We start from the raw sequence: 26803 nt of genomic DNA, 5'->3' as shown, positions 1-26803 counted from the left end.
TGCTCAGCAGAGCAAAACCTCAAATACGTTTTGCAATGAAGTTTCTTACGTGTTTTAAAAGTCATTACAAAATGGGTGCCGTATATGTGTGTGCATGAATAGCTGGCATTTTGGAATTGTTTGGCTTTGCCAGTGCTTATGAAACGATTCAAAAGGCAATGACAAAGCTAAATGTATGAGCATGATGGCACCAGATAAGGGGCAGCAGCAGAGGACTGAGGATGGAGATAGGGCCATATCCTGGACTGGTGGTGGAGGGCTTCGATGTGGGGCACTGAGGCAGAGAAGATTCAGAACAGCTTACCCCAGGGGACTACTTAAACTCCCATGTAACCTTCAAATAATTGCCATGGTGTTAGGGGCACCCAGCCAATGTCAATTTCTAGAATGGTGTCATCAGCCATTGACTGAAGACATCTGAACAATAGTCCACCGTTCTGTAACGTAAATATGTATATGGATGTGTTTTGGTAACGTGGACCTCTACAGCCTTCGCTAGATGAGGCCTAAAAAGGTCCTGCTAGATGAACCTCACAAAACGTTAGTCTAGAGGCAAAATATTGGTAGATTTTGAAAGGCAACTAGGTACCTGGTTGTTTGAAGCATAGAATGTGCATTATAGAAATATCAATTTAATATTTTAATATGCCGTTCAGACCCCTCAAATTTTGACACTTGAAGGGGAATGTATACAACATATTGTAATATTATTAAATTTTTACATACATGCTTTGAAATATGTTTTGTCTGATTGCAATATAGAAGTATAAGATGCAGAAACATTAGTATGAGGACTGTCAGTTTTTTAAATAAGGTGTAATTATAATGTGCATTGGGTCGCATTTCTCTGTTTAGCCTTAGGTGATCGCAGGGAGCTGTTTATAAATTCATTCAGTGTGACATATTGATAATAACGTCTTCTTATTTTACAGTGAAGCTGCAACATTTGAACAATACAACCAAACTAGTCTTCTGGCTAAATTTGATCAAGATTTTACGAATATATATCGAATGTCCTTAAAATATTACTCAGGAACCGTGATTGGCCCAAAATATAAATTGAGAGTTCTCCGAATTAGACTGAGATCACTTGCAGATCCGGATAGGTAAGATAATGAGCTTAAATTATCATATTTGTATGTAACTTGGGTGCATTAAAAAATGAATGTAATGATGGCTTCTGATTAAGCAAATATTGTTAAAGCTTACAACTGCTGACCATACACCAGTGGAAATAGCATCTGAGGGGATGTCCTGTTTAAAGGGGCCCTTCAGACACAGTTCCTACTAGTGTTTTTCTGTCTGGGTCTGCTGTGTCAAACATGATGGTTCCAGACACAAGAAGATCTGAAAGGTCCTCCACATACTGTGATAAAGCTCCCAGCACATAGGGGTATTAGTTGATCAATCTCCAAGATGGAACACTGTTTTGGGGTGTGTCTTGCAAATTACATAAGTGACGGTAGGTCTGAAATGCCACTATGGCATAACGCTAAAGTATACAAACAGTGATAGATGGAATAGTTATTACTGTTTTAGTGTTTACGTACCGGGCCCAGAGATTTTTCTTTCTAATACTTTCGCGATAATTTATTCTTTAACCTGTGTCTACCCACCATACTCAATTGGTCCTCCGATGGATCTTGTATTGTGCTGAAAGGGACTGGAATATTCAGGAGATGAACAATTATCAAATGAGGGCCAGGAATATGATAATTGCTATACTCAATTACTGTTCAGTATCTTTGAGATAACTGATCAAAAGAGATTTTAACCAAGTTGGTTTACCCACAAGGAATGATGAGTCAGAATCAGCAGAGTTTAGTTCAGATTTCAAATTTAGTACAACGTTCCAGGATTAAGGACATTTAAGTAAGATAGCATACAATCCTACATTTTAATTAGTAATGATTTTAATAAAGCAGTAACTAACTTGGTGAGATCCAAAAGGACAAGAATTTAAACTTCTCAGCTGAGGGGGCTTTGGGCATCTATTACATATAGATTAATAAAAAATCAGTTGAGCCTCATACAAACCCTTACAGAAGTTCAGAAAAGCTCCATGTGACCAGTTCTAGTTGTTAAAGACAGCAATCTGTTTTAGTCTGTAGCTCTAATACCAGAGTCACAGCAATATGGCGCAAACCCTTCAGCCGAAAGGTTCCACCACGCTAGAATACCAGCCAGTAGCAACTTGCAGTATATCATCACAGTTTGCATTAGTTCTCAGATGTCCAAGTCGTCAGCCTCAGTGCTGTAAAGCTGATCACACATGCTCTGCCACAGTTTCAAGATCTGATCAATTATACTCCAATGATTTCCGGACAACAGCCCTTGACATCATCAGGAATATCAGACCGCTCTGTCCGAATGGTCAACTACGATAGGGTGAGAATGATGTAGGAGGTAAAAAGTAGACAATACGGAAGAGTCTAAAAGTTCATGTAATGTAGTTTCTTAAATCACTGTTATTTAGTCGTACGGACAATAAGATATTCAGAAAGTAAGTGAAGATATGTATTGTCATTTCAGTATTCTGTTCCCAAGCATCTGTTCTAGCACGTGTCCTTTTGTTGCAGATACAGTCAGCAGTACAGTATTGTGTCAAAGGAAATGATTGAGAGTTAGTGCTCAAGTGGCAACTTCACTAAAAGTTCCCATAGACTTCAGACTGTTCATGAGTTCACGTTTTAGAGAAAAGCAAGATTTGAGGCCTATATGAAAAACAGTTCCTTTTTCGATGAATTAAACTAAAATATGCATCTCAGATTGAATAGTATATAATATTAATTTCACAAATGAATGCGTTAATAAACGTTTAATTTAAATCATGATTTCATGTAAGTATAGGGTACTCTTAACATTTTGAAGATCTTACAGTTTCACATATAAATGGAAAAGGTACATATATCGCGTATATGTTAATTAAAGCACATATCATTTCAAAGGCATCATTTGAGGAAACGTTCACATCTAGCTCTTACTTTTCATTTGTCATTTTCAGTGTATTCGTTACAACTAGAAATTATTATTCACAGGGGTTGCTAGAGGGCGCCAAGCAAGATGGCTGCACTTAAGTGAGGCTCCTGCAGCTCGGGGCACAATCGGCTCAACATCCGCCTCATCTCTTGCCCTCAATCACTAGATGAACTGCTGATGAAGTAGTGGAATATCCACTGGTGCAGAGATATCGGCAGAAATCACACCACTGGCCACATAAGTCGCCTCCACATTCTCTTGCCTTGTTGACCTAAGATGGCAGCCGCCACTGTCGTGCCACTCTGAGATTGCCGCCGCGGCCTCGACCCACGATAGTCCTGCTTTCACATTGCTACTTGATGCATCTTGCGGCCGTGGGGGCCTCTGGGGCCGGGAGGACGATTACTGCTGAACTGCTGTTGGTGGCCCTGCTGCGGTGACCCGGGGCAGACGTAGACGGTGCTGGCCTGCGGTGCCCCTGGGAGCCATTCCCCTCCCCTATGCCTGTCTCCCCACGGAATTCTCTCCCGTGGCTGCGGGGTCCTGAGACGCACTGGCCGAGCGGACACACTTGAAATTCACTCTCCACCTTGGCCCGTCTCTGGCTTGAACAACCTGCACTGAGAGCTGCCACCGGGCACTGTGGAGGCCTCTGTGGATCCGAAGGAGCGGCCTGGAATAATTTCTGCCACCCCGGCGCTGCTCGCTCTGTGTGGCAGGAAAGTGCGACCGTGACCTGGCGAGGCCTATACCAGCCTACTCCGAAACGGAGGGCTCTGACCTCTTCCCCCGCCCACGGATTGAAAGACTGCTACACCTACCATGCCTCCCTCCCGGTGATGACATCCTCCTAACAGCCTGGGGCCTGCAACCCCCTGCCGGCCTCTATGCCTCGCTTGGCCCTGCGCAACTTCCTCACGACCAAGGACCTTGCGCTCACTGGCTATTACAGTCTGTCGACTCATTACAGCCCTCCACGCTCCTACGGACAAACAGACGTTCTCCAGGGCCTCCTCGCATGCCCTGCCGCCCAGTGGTACCCGCCAACCACCTTCCTCCATTGTCGCCCTTGGCTTACTGCTGAACCTGCGCCGCCTCTGTCTTCCTCAATGGGACCATCCATGGCCCCTTCCTAGGCCTCTACGCATACCGGCCTCCTTCCATATGCCTCATCAACTGCAGACATGCACTTCTTACTGGGCGGCGGAGGATCTGACACTAGCCCGCTCTGGCTGCCGATGCTTCTCACTCTCACCAACCTAACAGCCTAACACCACCTGTAGAGCCCAACATCCTAGTCCCTTGCAACAATCCCTTCCCAGGACTCTCAGACACACTACGAGAAACTGCATATCTTCTGGTATTCAAACTTGCCTGTGGTGGCCCGCGAGGCCCCGGCCACTGCTGCGGCCTCTGGGGCCTCAAACACCAACCCAGTAGGCACATCCACTGCCTGCCTCCCCCTGACTCGCAGTCGTCGCCATGGGCAAAGCGGACGGCAAGTAGCCCAAACTTACCTTAGAGGCCCGCAAGAATGCAGGCTGATATGGATGGTGAGCAACCTGGAGCACGCACTCTTGATCAACTCACTTCCACGGAGGACCTGAAAGAACTCCACCTTATAATGCAATCCAGTCTGACCTCCATAGACTCCAGAATGGATTCAATGAAGGCTCCCATGTACACTCTCACATACAAAAGCGAGCAACATGAAAACCGGATTACAGAAACGTAGCGCCGCATTTCCGACTTGCAAAACACCTCCAACACGACCGCAGACAAAACACTCGACATGGAAAAAGTCTTGAGGGTCATAGCCGCAAAAAATGAAGTTCTAGAATCTCTCTCCATACGCAACAACCTGCGGATCCTAGGTGTGCCGGAATCAACCACCACGGGAAAAATGGAGGACTATGTGGAGCGCATGCTTACCGTGACCTTTGGTAGAGAAGCTTTCTCGTTGGCCTTCATTGTTGAGAGAGCGCACCGTTCACTGGCCCCAGCCCTGTACCTGGCACCCCTTCTCGCTCCATCATAGCGAGGCTCCTTAAATCTAGGTACCGTGATACCACACTACGACTCAGCAGGGAATGTGGACTGGTGCTCTTCGAAGGCATAGAAGTGTCACTATACCCTGATTTTACCATGGCCGTCCAAGAGGCAAGCAGGAAATTCCTCCCAATGAAGAAAAAGCTTCAACAAATGAACATTGCCTACACCATGCTCTTTCTTGCATGCCTCAAAGTTACCTGCCTAGGGAAGCAACACATCTTTACCAACCCCAAAACACATACCAACTTTATAAAAAACCTTACCCAAGAAATCCTTAGATCGTGCTTCCTCGTCCACTCGATCCACTGGAACTGGCGGAACATCAGATGTTGGATGACGGGCACGCCTCTCTTTAAGATGTCTGCAGCGACCTTTATTCGGTACCTTTCACTGTCGCCGATCCTACCAGACCACTTATTGAAATGCAACACCCTTCATTAAGGTCAAGATGCTGGGCCCTTGTTGAGCCTCTCCTGCGGGGGTGATGGCCGCTGCCCCACCCAAAGACTACACTGCAGAACTCTGGTCAAGATGAGACTTTCCACTATCCTCCCCCGAGCACCCTCCTCGATGCGAAGTGTTTCTGGTCTGCCCTCTTGCCGCTACCCACTTAGGGAACCCCTATTATGCTCTGCTTTATCAGGTTCACAGCTCTGCATCCACCTTCCCCCGTTGGCAGCATGGAGCATGAGGGGTTGGGGAAGTTAAGAAGGGAAATACGACACAGCAGGATTGGGCTGCTGAATTGGGTGGGTGAGGGAGGAGAACTTGTTTATCGCCACTTACTTACTGTTGACTTAACACGCATAGGCTTAATTGACGCACCAACCTGCTCGACAAATACCTTAAGCTCACTATAACGCTCTCAACATGTCACCATGGAGAATCAACCTAGCCCCCTGAATACAACCTCTTGATGTGGAACGTGAGAGGCCAGGGCGACCCACACAAACGCCGCCTCATCCTTTCTTACCTGGACCCACACAATATACACTGCACTATGCTCCAGGAGACACATCTTAGCCCCACAACCCCAACCTCATTTGCATCCTGTGGGGCAACCTACTGATTTTTCTCCTCATGCTCCCCTTATGCACATGGCACGGTTATTTTAATCAAGCACATACTTCCTTATACCCCCATTGGGTCCTACGCTGACCCCAGGGCCGATACAGTATCCTATGGGACAGATTAGCTGCTCACTGCATAACGCTTGTCTCTTGTTACGGCACAAATACTGACAACAACACATTTTTCTTGGTCCTCTGGGGCAAGATCCTGGCTAATGGCTCAACGCACGTGGTGTGGGGAGGGGACTTTAATGTCACACTTGATCCACCGCTAGACCGCTTGCACCCGCAACCCCATCACTATTCCAATGCACATCATACCCTTAACCATATCATCGCAGACCACGGTCTCGTGGTTGCTTGGTGGAGCCTTCACCTGCGAGAAATAGAGGGCTCCTGCTTTTCCACTGCCCACAGCTAGATCATCTCTAGAGGGCTAACCCCATGGCTGTCCCACTCTTCCCATTTACTGCGCACCTACTCTGACCACTCGCCGGATCTTCTCATGCTCACTCCCCTAATGAAGAATCCCCATACCTGTCCTGACGCCTGCCCACGTATGCCTTGCTGGACCCTGTATTGAAAGCTGAACTCGAACCAAAAATTGAGGATTTCTTTCCTTGAAATGAACATTCAGTCGCACAATACTCCACGGTATGGGATGCCTTCACAGTTATCATGCATGGAATCTGCATCGCCAAAGGTGGGGGTATTCTGAGGGACATTCGCTCCACACTCCGTAAGTTAGAGGAAGAAATTAAATACACTGAAGCTCAGATGCAAGTCCCACCTACCCCTGAGTTACAAACGCGCCTGTGGGATCTATTCACTGACTATCAAGAAACAGTGTACATTCAGAGGGAAATACCATCAAGCCTGCCGTTATGGGGAGGGTGAGAGACCAGGCAAATCGCTTGTGGCCCTGATTCGCACACCTAGATTCTCTAACACTATTCTAGAAATCACTGATGAGGATGGCCACACACACAGAGACACTTCTGACATAGCTGCCATCTTTAAACGCTTTTAGAAAAACCTGTACACCACACACAGGACACACCCTGTCCATTTCACCCCTTTCTTTGACGACACCGCGATTGCCTGGCTTGGAGACACCCAAAGGGAATTTCTCCTTGCACATCACGAGGACGTTGAGAGTATTACCGCCATAATGCAGCTGCAGTCTGGCAAGGCCCCTGGTCCTGATGGCCTCTCGGCTGAATTTTACAAAACGTTCCGTATTATAGTAAATAAAACGAATTTTGTTGAGTACACTGCATCCCAAAATGCGATGCAGTGCGCGCAACGAAATTTGTTTTATTTATTTAAATGTTTACTTACCTGTAAAAATCCATAATCCATACATTACTGCCCCCCACCCTGCCCCTCCCCCTCCCCACGTCACCGCCCTGCATTTAATCCCACTGCCGGCCGTGGCTGTTATACTCCCCCTTGTTGCCCCTCCAGGGCCAGCTTGACCTCCCGGTCGTGCGGGAGGAGGCTGCTGCCATCTTTTCCGAAAGTTTTCCATTCAGACATGGGGTCACTATATAAACAGTACATTTTGTACCAGTGAAGAATTCTTTGGTGCTACCATACCAACCCCGTGGAACGCTTTAACTATATCCGGTTGAGACAAGACGTCAAGGCCCTCACCCCGTGCTTCCAACAGGAGCCCCTCACGATGTCTCCGCTGCACAACCTCCTGCAGAAAAATACCTCTAGACATGTAATTTTACTGCTGTACCACATCGCTCAAAGGGATTGCACCCACGACCCCCCTTCGTCTAAGTCCCGCTGGGAGGAAGAACTTGGCTCCCCCATTACTCACGATCAGTGGTCCTTCTGCTGCCAACAGACTGGGAAAGTATCTGCTAGCAGCAGGCTGTGCATCATTCACTATAAATACTTACAGCGTCTCTATTACATCCCTACGCGCCTAATGCGCCTTAGCCTCCGCGCACCGACTGCTGTGACCGATGTGGAAGTGAGAGAGCGGACTTCAGGCACTTAGCTTGGGATTACCCTCCCTTCCGACGTTACTGGATGGAGGTGTTGGGGGCACTCATAGGATGACCGGACTGCACATTCCCGAAGACCCCCTTGTTACGCAACTGGGATACGCCGAAGAACTAACCGTTTCAGTGAGGAGATACATCTCCCTGGCACTCTTGCTAGATAAGGGAAGGGTAGCCTGCAGATGGGGCAGAGGGAGGGCACCCACATTTAAAGACTGGCTGAATGATCTCATATATTGCCAAGACCAATTGCACACTTATGCCAAACTCCTACCACCCTCTTCCCGCCCCGTGACATTTGGTCCCCACTTCAGTCATATCGCCTGGAGCAAGCCACTACTGATGACACAGATACAGAGCCTCGACCGGATAGTTGACGGGGATCACACATGGTATGTGTTTTGAATCATAAGGGACCTAACGGTGTCGTGCAGACAGAACTTAAGCTGGTCGCTCCCGAGCGGCCTAGGTCGACTCACACGTAATGCTCAGGACCTTTGGGATGCTGTATGTATGGTCAATTTGCATTGTCGACATGTGATGTGGTAATGGTTATTTTCAAGTATTGTAAACTATGCTTAAACTCAATAAAGAAATTTAAAAGAAAAAAAGAAATTATTATTCACTTCCAGCACAGAAAACTTCAAATTTGTTTGTAGAAATATTTTTTATTCTTACTATCACATTTTCAACCCATCAAGACCTGTATCATTAAAGGTGTTAAGAGTGCATATCTCTAAGTAAACACAAGATATAATATAGGTTAATTCTAACATTCTGCATGCTTTCATGATGCAGTATCTAAATCAGAGTTTCATTTATAATTTTTGAGTGAAGCATGACACACTTTTATTGTCATTCAGAAAAAATTATTGTCGAAATTATTCTCTCTCATCATAATTTACAAAAGGTAACTTCTGCTCTATCATTATTGGGGGCCACAACCTCGTTCATTGTTACTTTGCAAACCATGCCACCTGAGTTTGAAACCAGCCATATGCAAATCAGTCTTGCCCCTGCTCCAATGGAAACAATTCAGTTTGAACTGCCAGTCCAAGTCCTCCCTGAACCGGAACACAAGCAATCAATCACCGGTTTCGCCCAAGTTAGGGCTCATCAGCCAGGTATAGCCAGGGCCACTTAAATAATGCAGCAGAGGAGGATCAAATTATGGGGCAGAGGAAATTATGCATCAAGAAAGGCATATTAAGTGGCATAATTACTTTTTTATGCTGCCATTTTTTTTACACTTGTTTCGCTGGCTGGGCATTGGTTGCATCACATCAGTACCAGTTTGGCACCCGATTTTAGCAATAAGCAACAGATAGGTGACCAGTTAAGCTTTTAATTGGCTTCCACTTCATGGCAAATTGTGTTGCTGTGTTTTTAGTACCGAACTGTTTGAGCTAGAAACAATTTTATTGATTGAATGATGATGGATTATGTGACAAATGTGACAAAACCATATTTATGCGAAAAACTTAGCGGTAACACAACAGCATAATTCCAGGGACCCTGGTTATGGCTTGGTTTCATTGGCACGGTTTGCACGGGACCCATGTCTGTGCATAGCCATCCCACTTAGGATGGCACACTAAAGTATGCAAAAAGTGAGGGAAGGAGTACTTGAATTCATTTCAGCCACTGCTATTTACTCGGGTCAGCAACCGAGTCGATTCTTATTTTGCACACCATGCCATCTCAGTGTGTACCCAGCCATATGCAAGTTAGTCGTGATCCTGCTTCAATGGGAACAGTTCAGCCCAAACTGCCAGGCCAGTTCCTCCCTAAAATGGAATACAAGCAACCGAGGACTGTGTTTTGCCCTAGTTAGAGGCTCATCAGCCAGGTATAGTTGGCTGAGATTAACTCAGGTATTTTATCCATCACCTTTTAGTATACTTTAGCTATGGCATAACAGTCCTTCTATTGCATTCATATTTCTCCTGACATAGCTCCTGTCATAGACACTGGAGCTGCTTTGTGGAAAAATTTCCTTGATTTGTTTAGCAGATATATTGCCTGTTCTGTACCAGTCATAAAGTAACTGACCTACTAAGCTTGAAAAGCCTCCTTTACTCTTCTGTGACCAAGCCTGAATCCACTTCAAGATACATTTGTATAAAAGTGTTCTGAGATGGATAACAAAAATAAATGAATAGAGATGAGACATGACGGTGGAAGAATGTGAAGAAATAGATCTTTTAGGTGTGTTTTCCCATTTCCTTTCATCTGGACTTCTGGTATTTGATGTTTGGAGAGGGACTGAGGTCTATTGATGAAGCCCCAGCTACATGTTTACTGTCCCCAATAATCAAAATGCTTTTGCTTTAAAGTTTGTATTGCTAACACGTTGTTCACCTGTGGCAATATTTTCCTTATTTGGATCACAAAATGTAAACTGTGCTGTAAAGGCCATTGCCAATTTCTATGAATATGCAACAAACTTAATTATTGAATGTTAAAATCCTTAACCAGTGGGGTAAGTGGGGGTCAGATGCCAATGGTAATTCTCCAATCCCCCTCTCTAAGAAGACTAATGAGCTGGGTTCTTTAGAAATTCTTGCCACATTCAGCACACTACCAGGAGCAAATGTGGATTTGATGAAGTGAAAAAGACAATAAAATTGGGCACACAACTCATTTCTCTTGAAAACATAGGCCTTGGTTGTATATCAATGTAGACGTCACTCAAGCACTACCGTTCGATGGTAGGTAGATAGTCTGAGAGAAGATTCATATGCAACAGAACTACACTAAGGCGGTATTACATGGTCAGAACTCCCCCTCATAGGCATGTTTGGTTTGCAAAGGTCGTACCTGCTGCTCTAATGAATTCAGCTGTTAATGACCCTAGAATGTATTGGTAGACTACCTGAAAATCGGCGGTAACAGGACTCCACATTAGAAACAGCAAGGAAAAGTTTAGCAGCAGGATACCAAAGACTGCACCGCATCAGAGTTGACCACAGAATCAAAGTGGAACCACACAGATTGTTTGGAATAAGTAAAAAATAAAAGAGGAAAGAAAACACACAGAGGGAAGGGAAATCTAGCAAAGGGACACAACTAAAGACCATTGGGAATCATACACACAAGAAAGTTGCAAGGCAATGTGGTTCTACACTTCTTTTGTTGCCCCAGAAGTGCCAGGTTCTGTAATCTTGAAAGACTGATTGGCCTGGCTCTGAGTCTGCCCTGTAAATTCCTCCTCCTACTCTTCAGACCGAAGGCCTCATTTATGAGGCCCCTTGCACCGATGGAATGTCACTTTTTGTTACGTTCCGTGGGGCAGGAGGCCACTCCATATTTATGAGGCAGCACTAAGTCACTTCATTAGGCTTAATGCTGCCTTGTAAATATATTTCTCTTTAACACAGTTTTCTGCACTAAAGGGGTGGCAATGGTTGTTGCTGGGGGCGTATCCAGCAACATCCATGGCTTTTTGACACTGCCCCAGATTCACAAGAAATCGTAAATCTGAGGCAGTGCCTTTAATCCTTTTGTACCGCTTTGTTCGCCATAAGTTGGCAGGGTATGCTCAGACGTGAGTCTCTTGCTCACTTTGCCACTGGATTCAAGCAAGCCTGGCTGAAGACGGCTGAAATGCCAGAAAACGGTCCTAGGAAGCTTGTTTCCGGTCCAGGGAAGGCATGGCTTGGCAGTTCGGGCTGGACTGTTCCCATTAGGCACAGGGTCAGACGGATTTGCATATGGACATGTCTGAACTGGGGTGGCAGAGTGGGCTAAAGAACGGTGATGGATTACACCCAGATCTTTTGACTGGGTGTGAGTGTTTGATTGGTTCAGATACTCCGTCCATCACCGCCCCCTTTTGTACCACTACAACTTAAGGGAGGCACAGCAAGGAGAAATATCTTTATATCCCCTCGTTTTTCCTTTCCTCTGTGTATATTCTGCTGCACACATAGAAAGAGGAAACAGCCTCTTGTGATTATTTTTGTGCAGAAAGGTTTCCCTTCCAGCACAAAAATAATTATCCCCTAGTGGTGCACAGGTGCCTTCGTTGGCACACAGCAGCCCATTGTGGTATATACAGTGCATTCCTTCCATTTTCGTTTGCCAGAGGGCAGTGCAGCAGGAAAATCTTTATAAATGAGACTCCCAGTTCTATTCCAGACCTTTCAGTCTTCTTGACTTGAAAAACTGTTATTGAGCAGTCTGAAAGCATCCCACATTATGCAATATATATCCATGGATTTGGTTCAATCTTAACCATTTCTGATAGATGCTGACATTGCAGTCGTTAGTAAAACAAAGATAATAGACTTGTTAGAATTTGATTATCTATAATATTTAGCCTTGTTTTAAATTGCTGTGCATTACCTGCCTGAACCTTAGGGACAGTATTTAGAAACGGCCTAATCATAGTCCTTGTTTTACCTCCTGCTTTGTATACCTCATTTTTTATTCTTCATCGGTTCTACGGCTAAATAGATGAATTTCCTGGCTTCTGGGGCAATCCTCCACCGAGGACTCAGGAAGGAAGGGAGACATACACCATATCAACTTTATCTTATAGTCACTTGGAAGGCAATACATGCCATTAAATTCCTTTATGACAGAAGTCCTTAAAAGACCAGCAGAGCCACAAACAATACAAGTAGAGGTACAGATGGGGCGTGGGTGCTGGAGATTGTCTTTGATCCACATGGGGAATATGTGGAGTATACTTGGGACTAGTTTATGAAGTGAGAGAAATCACTGGAAGAGAATCTGGATGCTGCCGAATTGCTGTTCTCCAGTGAAAGGGACTATCAGGTAGCTTTTCCCAGAAAATACATCCCTAAAGCTGCACCTACTCAGGGGTCTTTGCCACAGATTGTCTTCCACCGGAAATTCGGAGGATCTCTACTAAAGATGCTTTTAAACTGGAAGCAAAAAGATTCTTCATGAACAAATTCTTACCTTAACCTGAGGGGCAATTTTTTAGCTCTAAGCACATCGGACATATTATAGTATTGGTTATTATTCTTGTATATGATTATTATTTTGTTTTGGTTATTACTCCTGTAAATGATTATTGAATGTACTCCCATTAAGTCAATATGCTCCATCGTCTAGCCCATTCTTCGTTCACCCAGGTGAATAAATGGGATCACTGACATAATATAGAATGATAAAATATAGACTTACCAAAATATCGTCCCCAAAATATAGAATGCCAAAATATCGAATTCCTATCTACAAACAGGTAAGTACAAAAATATCGAATCCAAAATATAGTCTGTAAAAAATATAGTCAGTCCAAATATCATTTTTTTTTAAATGTCTTAAAAGTAATTTAAAATTAATGAAATAATAAATATAATTAACTAAAACATACTTAAAAATACTCAAATAACCTTAAAATTAGGATATAATTAATTTAAGTTATTAATAAAAAATGTACAATATTTTACCGTAGGATAGCAGGAGGGTAACATTTAATATTACCACTCCAGTGAGTGCAACAGTAGGGAAAGCGTTGGATAGCGTAGGGGTAAAAAATACTATTCCCACTCCAGTGAGTGCAACAGTAGGGAAAGCGTTGGATAGCGGGAGTGTGAAAATTACTATTCCCACTCCAGATAGTGCAACAGTAGGGAAAGCTTTGGATAGCGTAGGGGTACAAATTACTATTCCCACTCCAGAGAGTGCAACAGTAGGGAAAGCATTGGATAGCGTAGGGGTAAAAAATACTATTCCCACTCCAGAGAGTGCAACAGTAGGGAAAGCGTTGGATAGCGGGAGGGTGAAAATTACTATTCCCACTCCAGTGAGTTTAACAGTAGGGAAAGTAATGATTTAATATATTATCAAAAATAAATTAAATGTCAATACCAATAAAACATTAATTGAAATTAATAACCAATTTAATATTATGTAATAATTAATCAGAAATACAACTACATATTAGTTATTAAAAATTAATAACCTATTCATAATTACTTAACAACTAATTAATTTTCAATAACAAAAACTAATTAATAATAACAATTAATAACAATTAAACATTAACAGTAAATTAATTATCAATACACAAAAAGTATTTTTAATATGTAATTAATTACAGTTACATTACTTCCCACCCTATTCCACTATAAACCCACATCCCACTACAGAAAATACATTAATACAATTATCATAATTATCACATATTTAATTAATAAAAAATAATTACCAATTAATAAAAATGAATTGCCAATAATAGAAATTAATTACCAATTAAAAATTAATTAACAATACATTTAAAATCAATACCAATAAATGAAAAAAATTATTTACTTAATTAAAATTAAATTATTTCCCACCCTATTCCCCTATAAACCCACATCCCGCTACAGAAAATAAATTTAGAAAATTAACATAATTAACAATTAATCAATTAATACAAATTAATTGACAATTAATACAAATTAATTACCAATTAAAAATTAACAATAAATTCAAAATGAATACCAATAAATAAATAAAAATATTTAATTAATTACAATTAAATTACTTCCCACCCTATTCCCCTATAAAACCACAACCCGCTACAGAATTAAATTACGCAAAAATTAAATAACATAAAATTCATTACTTAAAATACATTAAACATACAATACAAAAATTAATATACACTTTTCACACATATACTAACATACAAAACACTTTAAAAAAATTGATATTATTAAAAATTCGATATATTTAATGCCTATATTGTATACTTCGATATTTTGACTTCAATATTTTGAAAATCGATATTACTTACCTTCAATTCGATATTTTTGACCACTATATTGTGTCCATTCGATATTTTGTGCATTCTATATTTTTACTTCGATATTATGTCCATTCTATATTTTGGAATCGATATTATGACTGTTTACCGTATAAATGATCTGTTAGATGTTCAACATTTGATTCAATGCCTATTAGACTCCCCATCTGACTAATATTTTGATTATTGTTTTGGTACTGGTCATTACTTCTGTATATGATTATTGTACGTACTCCCCTTATGTCTCTATGCTCCATCGTATAGCCCATTCCTACTTGCTCACTCAGATTTATAAATGAGCTGTTATGTGTGTACTGTTTGATTCAATGCCTATTAGATTCCCCATGTTAGACTCATGTTTTGATTTGTTACCATTGCCTCAAATTGTAAAGCGCTCTGATATCCTCCGGGATCAAGTTTGCGCTATATAAAACTTTATAAGTAAAATAAATAAATGTGGAGCATATCAAGAAAGCAAGACTAGTCAACTAAGCCCCAGACGTCACAGTGAAGAATTGTGAGCCTGTTGGCCACAGTTCTGTATAAATGGCATTATCCCTGAACTTGATGCAATAAGCAGCACTCATAGAAGTTTCAGAACTCCATTCCAGATTGTTTATGTGCAGGAAGGTTCACTTTCCTGCACATGAACAATCATTCTCCTCAATCCAGCCACCTTTGCACCCTGGTGCCAGGGTGCCTGTGTTGGCGCCAGGCAGCTAAATTAGCACCAGCCCAGGGAGAAACACAAGGCTACACCGTATTCTTGTAAATATGGTGCAGTACTACATATCCCAAGTGACGGAGCACAGTGTTAAGCCAAGGAGGCTAACGCTGCCCTCCGCCACTTCCTTGTAAATATGCCCCATAGTGTTATTAGACCTCTGTCTTTGAAGCACTCAATTAAAGACATTTTTATTTCCTGACCCACCAACAATGGAATCCGTAGTTCGGGAAACTCTATTGTAGGATTTTTCCATGCAAGGATTTGTACCCCTTCACCAATATGAGTTGCCACAAACCATCAAAACTCCAGGTTGCACGCTATGGATACGCTGTATGTACCCTTGTTTTTAGGTGGAGGTAAACTTTGGGTGCACTTCCTGCACAGCAAAAGAATGAAAGTCTCAGTCTGTCATGAATATCTATAGAGTACACAAAGAGTGTTGAATTCAACACTAGAAAAGACAAGGCAAGCCACAAAATATCAAACAGGCCATGTGATGGCTTTTGTGTCTACGCAGATATCAAACAACAGTGGAAGGCTTTGACAAAAGAGTGGGCAGCCTTCTAGGTAATACCACCCTGGTTGAAAGGTACCGCCAGACAATTTCAGGATCTGAGGCAGGTTAGTAATGCATCAGAACAGAGCACTTATTTTTCTTAAGATTTTCAAAAGGGTGTAAAGCAAATGAGCCAGGAGTATATTAGATCAAATACTATTGATTATGCCTTCTAAAGACAGTTCCACCCTGAACACATAGGGATAGGGAAAATGTACATGATTTACACGCAGACCATGAAAACATGATAATGCTTTAAAATTGGAGGAATAAGAAGGGCAAACATACTTTACAACATTCCAAAATATGTAAGGAGTGGTATGGAGGACAGACATTGCAACAAACAACTGTATCTCTTGTCCTTTCTTTAGACTTTCAATGCAGATGGTATACAGGAAAACAACAGGTAATGCCAGATCTAAACATTCTGATCAAGCACCATGCATGATACCACGCAAGCAAAATGTACAAAGAAAGTATGTTTTTTAGATTATAAATCACATTTGATACTCTGAACCCTACAAACCATGTACAACACTGACACTTCTTTTCTTCCCCTCATTTAGACCTCAGCTATGCCGCTATGATCTTGTACTTTTGGATAATGTTGAAACAATCTTCAAGCCTATCCCATGTGAGAAGATGCAAATGTAAAGAAATGATGAAGACCAGCTGAACATTTTAGCCAGATTTTGAGACAACTGAACCATTGCTTGTTGAAGCAAACTATATGATGGTTAAACCATTGAAGTTCCTCTTTACAGAGGTAATCACAATGGCCACTTTGTGGGGTTTCTTGCCTGGAGGCTTTCCCATTCACTGTAGGACTTTTTTTCACTTTGTGGACCATGGGGACTCATAAACAAATCTTTGGTGAAACTCAGCAATTTTATCTAGGAAGAAGTCAAGATGCCAGCCTCATCATAAAGCTTCTTTTCACATCTTCATGTGATACGGAGTGAATATTGCGTATTTCTCTATTGTAAAATAAAATGTGAAGGTAGCAGTTCTAGTAGCAATCAATAACATGTGCTTGTGGAGCAATGCATGCCAGTGAAACAGATGCTTCTGCAATGTTGCATCTTTACATTTGAGGGATTAAGCAGTCTTGTTTTTTTTCTGAGCCATAATACTGAGTCAAGATTAATGGTTTACAGGTGCTAATGTATATACAATACATACACATATAATAGGTGTTCATTCAGTGAATGAATAATTCAGTGGAATGCATATTGGCAATCCCGGTTGGTCATTGGCGGCGGTGTGCGTTGCCAGAAGGTGATCCAGCTTCCAGTGTCCAGGCATCATGATGGGCTGGCAGAACTTTGACCCACTGCTGTTGTACTGTAATTATCACATTGAACGAGGCAGCTAGAGTTTATGTTAACACGCAAGGGAGTAGACAAAGGGTAGAAGAGTCCTAAAAATCTAACAGGATTTGTGGCATAACAACCTGAAGTGCCACAGCTTCAATATTTGCACCCAGTGTACTCACTTGCAATGGGTAGTGGCACTAGGAAGCCAGTGAGGAATTTATTAAAGGAATGGCAGTTGAAGTGGATATCTGGAAGACGGGCAAGGGAAAGAAGTTACAGTGTATTGCTTTTGGGTTTGTTACTATGTTAGCTGGAATGATGTACCAAGATACTGACACATTAGCCAAATGCATAAGAGCCTTGTCATCTTATTTCATATAAAAAATACCCCAAATAATGTAACTTTTCGTTGTGCTGTAGGACAGCTGCAGTCCGTGCAGGTAACAACGGTGGTCGGTGGGGCTGGGTGGGGGGATTCCGATGGACGATGCTGAGGGAAAATGAATTATGTATTTCATTTTCCCTCTGCATTGTCCCTCGAAATCCCCCCACCCGGCCCCGCCCCCGCACTGCTGTTACCTGCACTGACTGCGGCTGCTGTAGGATCTCCCTATAATCTTCTGTAAACATTTCATTGCTCACTGTAGATGTAGTTCAGCTGCATTGGATAGAGTCTTTGTCTTTGGGAAGAGTGGTTCTAACTATATTGCAGACTGATTCAGTTATGAGCTATTTTGTGAATTTACTGGGTAGAGCGTGTAATCTTTCATATCGAGGGCCCAAGTAAAATTGAAAGCCACATTAAAAAAGGCACGGGAGGAGCACACCGATTTAGTGCACTGACAATAGAATTGTGCCCAGCAAAATAATTTGTTGCAAATGTCTACATAGAAACTGTGACGTCTTGTGAGGAAATGGAACAGCCTGGCACAAGAACAGCACCATTATTGGAGCAGCAGCTTCAGCCTCCAACAATGCACCTCCCCACCTTTGCAGAGGAGCCAGAGCGCACTGTTACATGGTGTGTCTGGGTGGGGTACAATTAAGCCCAATGCTCAAGGCATCCATATAAGCATAAAGAAACAGGACTTTTGCAGAGAGGAGCAGTGAACCCCTCCCCAAGAAGCAGTTGTTGGCTCTGGATGCACCCCCTTCTGAGAAGGAAGGGAGGGTTCATGATCAGCCACAGTCCGTGCAGATAACAGAGTGATGGGGCCGCTTGGGGGGTATTTATTGGGACGATGAACAGGGGAAATTAATTATTTATTTAATTTTCCCTCTGCATTGTCTCTTGAAAGCCCCCTCAACGCGTCCCCTCCGCCCCACCGCTGTTACCTGCACGAACGGTGGTTGTTCATGATGACCATTGAAGGCCCACTGTTACATTAATATAATACAATAAATCTCTGATGAGGTCTGATGCCAGAAGCTCCGTTTATCTCAATTTTTAGACACCCCATTCCACCTACAACAGGTACATTTCAGTTGATGGCGAATCCTATTTTTAAAACGGAACACAGCGTGGCTGAGGATATGGGGAATTTTGGGTTATGCGACGCTTTATATGTGTATTCCTTATCTCATTGAAGGTGACACAATTTTCCAATTTTGGGCACAGAACATACAACTTACTGATACGATTCCCTTCTTTGGTATTTACCAGCAGAGCAAAGCTTTTTTCCATAACTTTAATCCATGCTTCAGATTGTGTCTTTATGTAACAGTAGCATGGCATTTTTTCAGCAACATTTACATATTATAAAATCAAAAACATGTCTTTTCACAAAATGCAAATTTTTTTTTAGCCTTCATTTTTGTTCAGAGTTTTAAGTCCTTTTAAGTCACATATAAAATCAATAAATATATTAATTTATTCTATTTTTGTATTTTCATATAAAATGCTATTTCTGTAAATAACATTTTGTTTATTAGTATTATTTAATTTATCAAGAAAACATTGATTGAAGTATAATGCATGCGAGGCTGACAGTTTCCTTTAGAGCGTTTATCCTTTTTGTGTGTACGGAATATATAATTTCTCATTGACAATTGATTAAAAAAATGGAACAACGTTGATACAATATATTTATGCACGTCCATGTTTATTAAAAAAATACATGTGCCACCTACAGCAAAGTTGTAAATGTATAAGTTACTGAAGTGATGATGATTTCAGACTGCTTTACTTTCTTGCTCTAGCATTAAAATCAACGTGAATTTATGCAAATATGTACATTTAATGATTTCCATTTAGGTTATTTATGACTGGAGGGGAACTGCTCCATAATTAATCCTACGCAAATGATTGACAAAGCAGCGGCATTATGTGATTATTTACAAATTGCACACCATATAAATACTTTTTTTGAGTGCCACTGACAGATATTGTGATGAGACCAATCTTACTGCTATAATTAGTAACCAAGTCTTTCATCCACATGAATAGTTTGCGACGGTCATATGTTGATGATCCAGGTTCTCAATATTACTTGATTTTCAAATAAACAAAAAAAAAATTCTATTAGTGGTTAGAGAAAAATGCCAGTACTGACATTTCTAAGGATTGTTGTCGAAGGTGGCTCACTGTAGAGGTCACCTAATTGACGTCATTACAGTTGATTTAGACCCCTCTTCTATCTAGAGGCATTTTCTGCTTCTGACCAAATAATACCATGAAAATCTGCTTCTTGGAGGTGGAATTTTTTCAGCACTTTTGCAACTTCTTTAAATAAATGGGTGTTGTTTCTGAAATGCTACAACATTTATTCGTAACATGTAAAGAACAAATTAATCATTGGCAACATTTAACACGTAATTTAGGAGTTTCAGTACAGTAGGCAATATTCACAAACATTTAAAAGGTTAGATCTGAATGTGAAAAGCATTTAACTAGACAACTACAACCTTTTATGTTGGACCAAGTAATTATGAGATTCAACATAAAAATCGGATTGACAAGTGAAAAGATTTAAAAGTTATGTAGAGCTTTTTTTTAAAAAATGTAGGAGCTTACCTACACTATTGCTATATTCATAGCTTTCCACCATCCAGGTTTGACACTACGTGGCTATTTTTCTAGTATAATAGCAAATTATACTGCATTTACTCACTCCTATCGTTTGGTGGAGCTCACAAACGACCTGATTTTAAACTAGCGCCTTAACATGGAGCGCTTCCTGTTTTTCCTGCTCCTTGTAATTTTCCTTACCATTATTTACCTGTGTTCATTAGGTATGAAAGCTGAAGCCAAGATTTTCTCCCCCAATACCTGCTTGTAATGAGTCCTATACTTTGCCCACTGATGAGCTTCTTCTCTTTCTTTCCATGGATTGCGTCAACCGCTCCTGCAATATTCCATACATTCAGGATTGAGGAGTAGCTCCCTATCGAAGGTCAATGTTTGATGCCACTGATCCAGCATTTTTTGGGCATGCTTGCTTATAATTGGTCCTCCGACAGACCACCACTGAGAGGTGATGGGAGTTAACATTTGCATCAATCAAAATCAATTAACAGTGCAACCCATTTGGCTACAAAATGAGGACCAAGAATCGGTAGCTAAGGGTTTAGAAGTTTATTGGAACATTGGAATGTAGAGCGCTCCATTGTAGACAATAGAGTGCTCCAGGCATCTAATGGCTGGTAGAAGCCCAAAGCATCAACTTTCCAATGTTTGTTCACAGCTGTGAACAAAGACCTCACAGAGCACAAGGGGATTTCAACTCCCTCGGGCTCCGTAAGGCCTTTATTTTACAAATGAGAACATTCTGCCGTCTAGGGGCAAAATGTTCTAATAGCCTTAGAGCACTCCGTAGCAGGCTCTACCGGTCATTAAAGGCTTGCTCCTTTGTTATGTTTGTTTTTATGCTTGAGCGGGCCTTTAACCGCATTCATGCGGTGCATTTTCCCGCTGTGCACTGGAAAATGAAAAAACCCATTGTTCACAACGAGCTCACCTTGTCATGAGTATACCAGTGGTACACCTCATGACGAGCTGAGCTCGTCATGAGCGTCGAAGGGGTTAATGGCTTTTATGGCTCTAAGTCTATATTACATATTCAAAATCAAGTTAAGATACACAGCTCTTAAAATTATGTTATAGAAATACAAAACAGCGACGGGCAGTCGCAGCCTGTGGCAGAAATTAATGCGAACTAACAAATGGTAAACAAGCAATTCAGTCACAGCAATACAAAGGATTAGAAGTAAGACTTGATGCTCAGAAAAGAGTCTCGAGTATTTTTTATCTATGGAGTGATGAATATAACTCCCCTATTGCAGAGAACCAGCTAAAGGGATTGTTCATCAATCAGGAATTTCCATAATGGGAATTAAAACAAAGCCAGGAAAATTAAGTAGGGAAGGTGTCAGCATCTCAGAAGGTCTTCTATGGGTGAGAGAGCCTAAGCCATAATTAGGAAAGAATTGAAAGGAAGCATTAAGATCTAAACCTCCCTGAGTCCAAAGTAAAATATAGTTCATAAAGAGGCAGATAAGGTTCGAAAGAGAGCTCCTAAAGTGCCTCTGGAAAAAGGGGATCTGAAGTCTGATGGGGTGAACATAAAATTATAACACACAAAGGACTCTAGGTAACACCCACTTTGTACATATCATCAGAAGTCCATTGTGATTGTCCATTTCTTATGTTTCATACTGCAACATCTGGAGAAAGTCTCACACTTGACATGGGAACAACATCTCCTTCACACGCACATATGGTTTCACAACATTTGCTTAATAGTGCTTTCAGCTAGCACTCTAGTTCCCCATGTTCCTTCGTCATGGTCTTGTTCTCTGGCTCTTTCCTCTATCTCTAGTACCGTAAGGTATCGATTCTACAACTAACAATGCATGTGAATACCTACAAGAAATGTCATGTAAGCAGAAAATGGAAAACAGTATTTATGCAGCATGGTGAAATACAGGCCTAAATTGTAAGGTCAACTTAAAGCATTAACTCAATGGTGCACATTTAATAGGCGTTTGCATGTTTGAACACACATGAATATATGTTCACGTCCATTAGATTCACATTACATGTAACATTCAGTAAGTCTCAAAATAATCATGTCTCAGTATGGTTAATAACTACATTTAAATCAAATATATGAAATATTGATGCACACATTACATAAACTTGGTATTGTTTTAAGTTAAATCACATTCTACATATATGTGGATGTTTTTATCCAGTTATCTAAACAGTAAGTGTTGGTTAATATATTAAGGCACACATTATGAAAGTCAAATTTAATTTTAATACTGAGTAAATTTTCTCTCAAGTTAGCATGCTTTAATTCATTTAGACTTTAATTAATATCACAATCAGTTATGGTAAAAACACATGATATGAGTAAATTCTGTAATCCTACTGTGAATGCACTTTTATAATTATGTAAAATGCAACACTTACATTAATTCATTAAACCACACAAGAAATATGTGCTAAGTGCACGTTCATGTCATGCATTGGTTAGGTATTTGTGACGTATAAAGGGTGGGCAAATTTGTGCTGCACCACGGCTTACTTGCGACAGTTATATGATAATCCAGATTCAGAGGATTATGGTCCGAGAGGACCCTGGGGAATTTCTCTATTCACACCCCCTCAAAAAACCAGCCTAGACCAAAAGGTAATCCAGGTGGACATATTTCTTGTCAGGTTAAGAAAAACATGGGTAGCTTGGGTCAGGAAACTTAAGCCCAACTCAGGTATCAATCAGCCCATGATTTCACATACACTGGTGTACTACCATATACACTCTTGGCTTCTAGTCCACATCCATTTCTGCCTGTGAAGAAATCTGTGTGAAATCTATCTGTAAAATGAGATCATCACATACTGTAAGGGGAGTTGGCCACAAGGCCGACTCCACACCCAAATTCTCCATTACTGTGGCTTCATCCAGGTTATAACCATATATGGAAAAGATGGAAAAAGCTTTCCATCTTTTCATTCCTCCACTGCCCTTCACTCAAGCTTATCCAAGGTGCTCTGCTTTACCACAAAACATTCCTTTTCACTAAGATTGCCACTCCCCTTATGGTTTTGCTTGTGTAGTACAGACCAAGAGAGAGTACCCAAGGGGGTCCAAAAAGCACCTTTTGGCCACTGCTGTGTGTTTCCTGTAAACATATGATATCTGCACCTAGAGTTTTCAGCCCTTCTGCCACCTTGGCCTCTTAGAACTGCAAATCTCAAGATAACCCTTAAAAATAAGATATGCATATATTGTTCAGAGATCAATGCTAAGGAATATCTTGAGAGTCTGCATTGATAAGGTTTAACTTATTGATGGTTGGAATGCTGAATGGTGATAATCCCATTATATCCTGGACTACAGGGGATACGCTGGGGATGCCTGGAATTGAGAAGGATTCTTTGAGGTGAACAGAGGGTAGCTAGAGGAAACATCTCATGTGGGTATCAGTGTTGATATGTATGAGAGAGGTTGTCGCTTTGTGCATTTCTTGACAAGAGCTGATTTTATCTCTCTTTTTTCTTTCTTTTTTCTTTTCCCTCCTTTAAGAGTGACATTAACAGCAATGCTCAGGAGGGAGAAGGGTGCACAATCCAGCGCACAGACCAGGAATGGGTATGACTGCTTCACTAGAGTGGAAAGGGGAGGTAGGGCTGGAGGGAGATGGAGGATGGGGGGGACACAGGGGAGGGTGGAGTTGTCTCTGTGTGTGTTAGGGTGGCAGGGGTCTTAAAATGGGGAGTAAAATATGGAATCTGGATGTTAAAAACAACAAGGATGTTGTAATGGAAATGGCTCTAATGCTATGTCCATGGAGGGAGAAAGATGACCAATGTTTTTATCTCTGGGAGACACCAACCAAGGATTATGAATTAAGCAACAGTTCTAGTTTCTACGCATGATGGATCTGTAAATCAGTTAAATTATTATGTATCTTGCATGATAAATCCTAAAATGTTACGTGGTTGCACCGAGGTGTTATTAGTATAGTGGGCCAACCCTCCCTTGTGGTCGCTCCAAACCGGTTTAGTGGGCAGCCCTTCTCCCACTGCAAGTGGTGCCCAGATGGATATCAGGTCAATGAAAGGACAGGCCAAGGTGTGAGTGATAGGTTAGGGACACTGACGTTTATTTAAATTCCTGGGCACCACCCAGATGGCTAACCTTTCAGGAGGCAAAACATTTCCCCACTCCCAAGCCTATTGTTAACTGTCTGGGAGCAAAACACATCTCACCACAGCGTCATTAACAGTCATGTGACACTGACCACTGGCAAAGGATGGCATTTGGCTTAGTCAGGAAAAAGCCAACTTTCTAAATGTGGCATTTACAAAATAGTAATTTAAAATAAAACGACCATTTGAATTTTAAATTACTGTTAGTCCCTGACCCATAGGTAGAATGTGGGACCTAATTGTTATCTCGTCACCAGAGGCAATTCACTGAACCATAGATCTAGATATTCCCAAAATGAAGTTATGCATTATGGGGTGTTATAATGTAATTCAGTGCTTTTCTATGGGAGAGCTAGCTTGGCCACATTGAAATGTCCCCTTAACTAGCCAAAGACAGCTACACAGCCAAAGACGTCTCTTAGTCCAAGATATCTCCCTATCCCAATTTGGTGCTTTACAGTTCATTACGTTTCAGGTCGCAAGCATTATGGCAGCCAGTCTACCTTAACTTAAATTTGGACTGACTTTTTTTGGTGAAATGCAAGACTATTTCAGAAAATGTCCCAACTTCCTAGGGTTGTTCTATTTAGTGTGTGTGAGCATTTAAATGCTACTATTCTGATTTTTAGTTGTGAGTAAAGATAATCAGTTTGACGATAACGGCAGTACAGAGACTTCATTCTTATTTATTAAGCTGCATGATTTCAAAATTGCAGCAATGTGGAACCAGAAAATATCTGTAAAAAACGTGTACTGTTTTTTCATCTACTTTTTTATTTTAATCATTTATGTTTCGTAGATAAAAAAAAACTTTAATATTAAAGGTAGTTTAGGTTAAGGCAATCTATAGAGTTTATCTAAACAACGCAACAACCTTTCAAGCAACAGCAGATATTAATAGAGCATTTTTCCTATCTTTGATATTATTTAAATGAGCAATAAATGTGCTAGCTATTCTAAATGGTGTGATTGCAAGTCTTTTGCAGAAGGGATTTTTATATCTGTTGTATGAATCTGAAGTGTAAATTGGAGAAGCCTTTCAAAACAATTTGTAAGAAAGGGAAAGAAAGCATTAATTTACACTGATCAAAATGTCACATTATGAGTAAACCGGTTTACATTTGCAAGTTTTAATAGAAGATTAGGTGTTAATTAATTGTTTCTTTGACCACAGTAATATATGTTTCTTTCCAAATGTGTTATAGGCTGCTTTATTCGTGTCTATGTCAATGTCTGCGCTTGCTCTCTTTCACGTCTTCAAAATGACCTTTAAAAAACATGAATAATGGGAACGGTTAGCAGCTGACCTACATATCAGACAGACTAGGGTAATAATCGAGAACTCTGCCAGACTAGGTTGTATAATAAAATTCCAGCACACAAAAATGGACATTGTTGTTGGGTTGGGATTGGTGATTAGATTAGAACAATTAAGATTTTTTATTACATCAAAACTTCAAAAATGTGAGCAACTATTGAAAACAAGCATTAGTAAATCCAATAGGTATGTTTTGTATTGTTAATCCAAATTAAAACATACTAACACACTGGTGTACTGAAGAAAACTAAAGCAAATGCCAATGTTCTGTCTAAAATGTATCTATGAAATAAAGAATGTAATGTGTGATCGTCATTTGTAACTTTGAGATATTAAATAATCCCTCTTTGTAGTGCAAACATCCCTAAGAAAGGCATATTGTTATACAAACAGCCAATACCACGATGCGAGAAATATTCCCAAAGCCCATCCTATGTATACTTTAAAGAACTTGCAGACCTAGCTGGGCTGTCAAGCCAGGCCTAAAAATGAAAAACAGAAGCTTAAGAACTTTAATGAGTGTTAGCAGTAATTTTTCTTCAGTGCAGACCAAGTGATCAGGTAGTAAGCACTGAATGCATTTTACCTGTAGGTTGGGTCTGTTGTTGATGATTTCGGTGTACTTTTTCTTTGTCGCTTGACATTCTTGAGGACTCTGTTGATAGTGCACAATAACAGCTGACGGAGATGAAGTTACATCTGTGGCTGGGAGTTGGTAACTATTTTTTCAATACAGCAAGGAATAGATAGAATGTGTGACCTCATTTTTATCTCGTCACCAGAGGCAATTCAATAGTGGATGCCAACATGAATTACTACCTTTATTACCGCACCTCTCTTGCTTG

General features: G+C 41.1%; 1 protein-coding gene across 2 annotated transcripts in view; it reads left to right on the top strand.

Moving 5' to 3' along the window:
- Positions 1–26273, top strand: part of LIPI (lipase I) — a 212519-nt gene extending 186246 nt beyond the window's left edge. Inside the window, exons 9-11 of one of the 2 annotated variants that reach the window (XR_013599967.1) lie at positions 933–1106; positions 16735–16934; positions 24015–26273. Coding sequence is in view for 1 of the 2 variants with exons in the window: in XM_078658347.1 (XP_078514473.1) it covers positions 933–1106; positions 16735–16822 (262 nt within the window). In the remaining variant the exon portion in view is untranslated. Of the gene's footprint in view, positions 1–932; positions 1107–16734; positions 19706–24014 lie in introns of those variants that run through there. The other variant, XM_078658347.1, reaches the window with a different exon arrangement.
- Positions 26274–26803: the final 530 nt, after the last annotated feature.

The sequence above is a fragment of the Lissotriton helveticus genome, chromosome 8 (genome assembly GCF_964261635.1).
Source record: "Lissotriton helveticus chromosome 8, aLisHel1.1, whole genome shotgun sequence".
NCBI lineage: Eukaryota > Metazoa > Chordata > Amphibia > Caudata > Salamandridae > Lissotriton > Lissotriton helveticus.
This window is presented reverse-complemented; position numbering and strand designations above follow the sequence as displayed.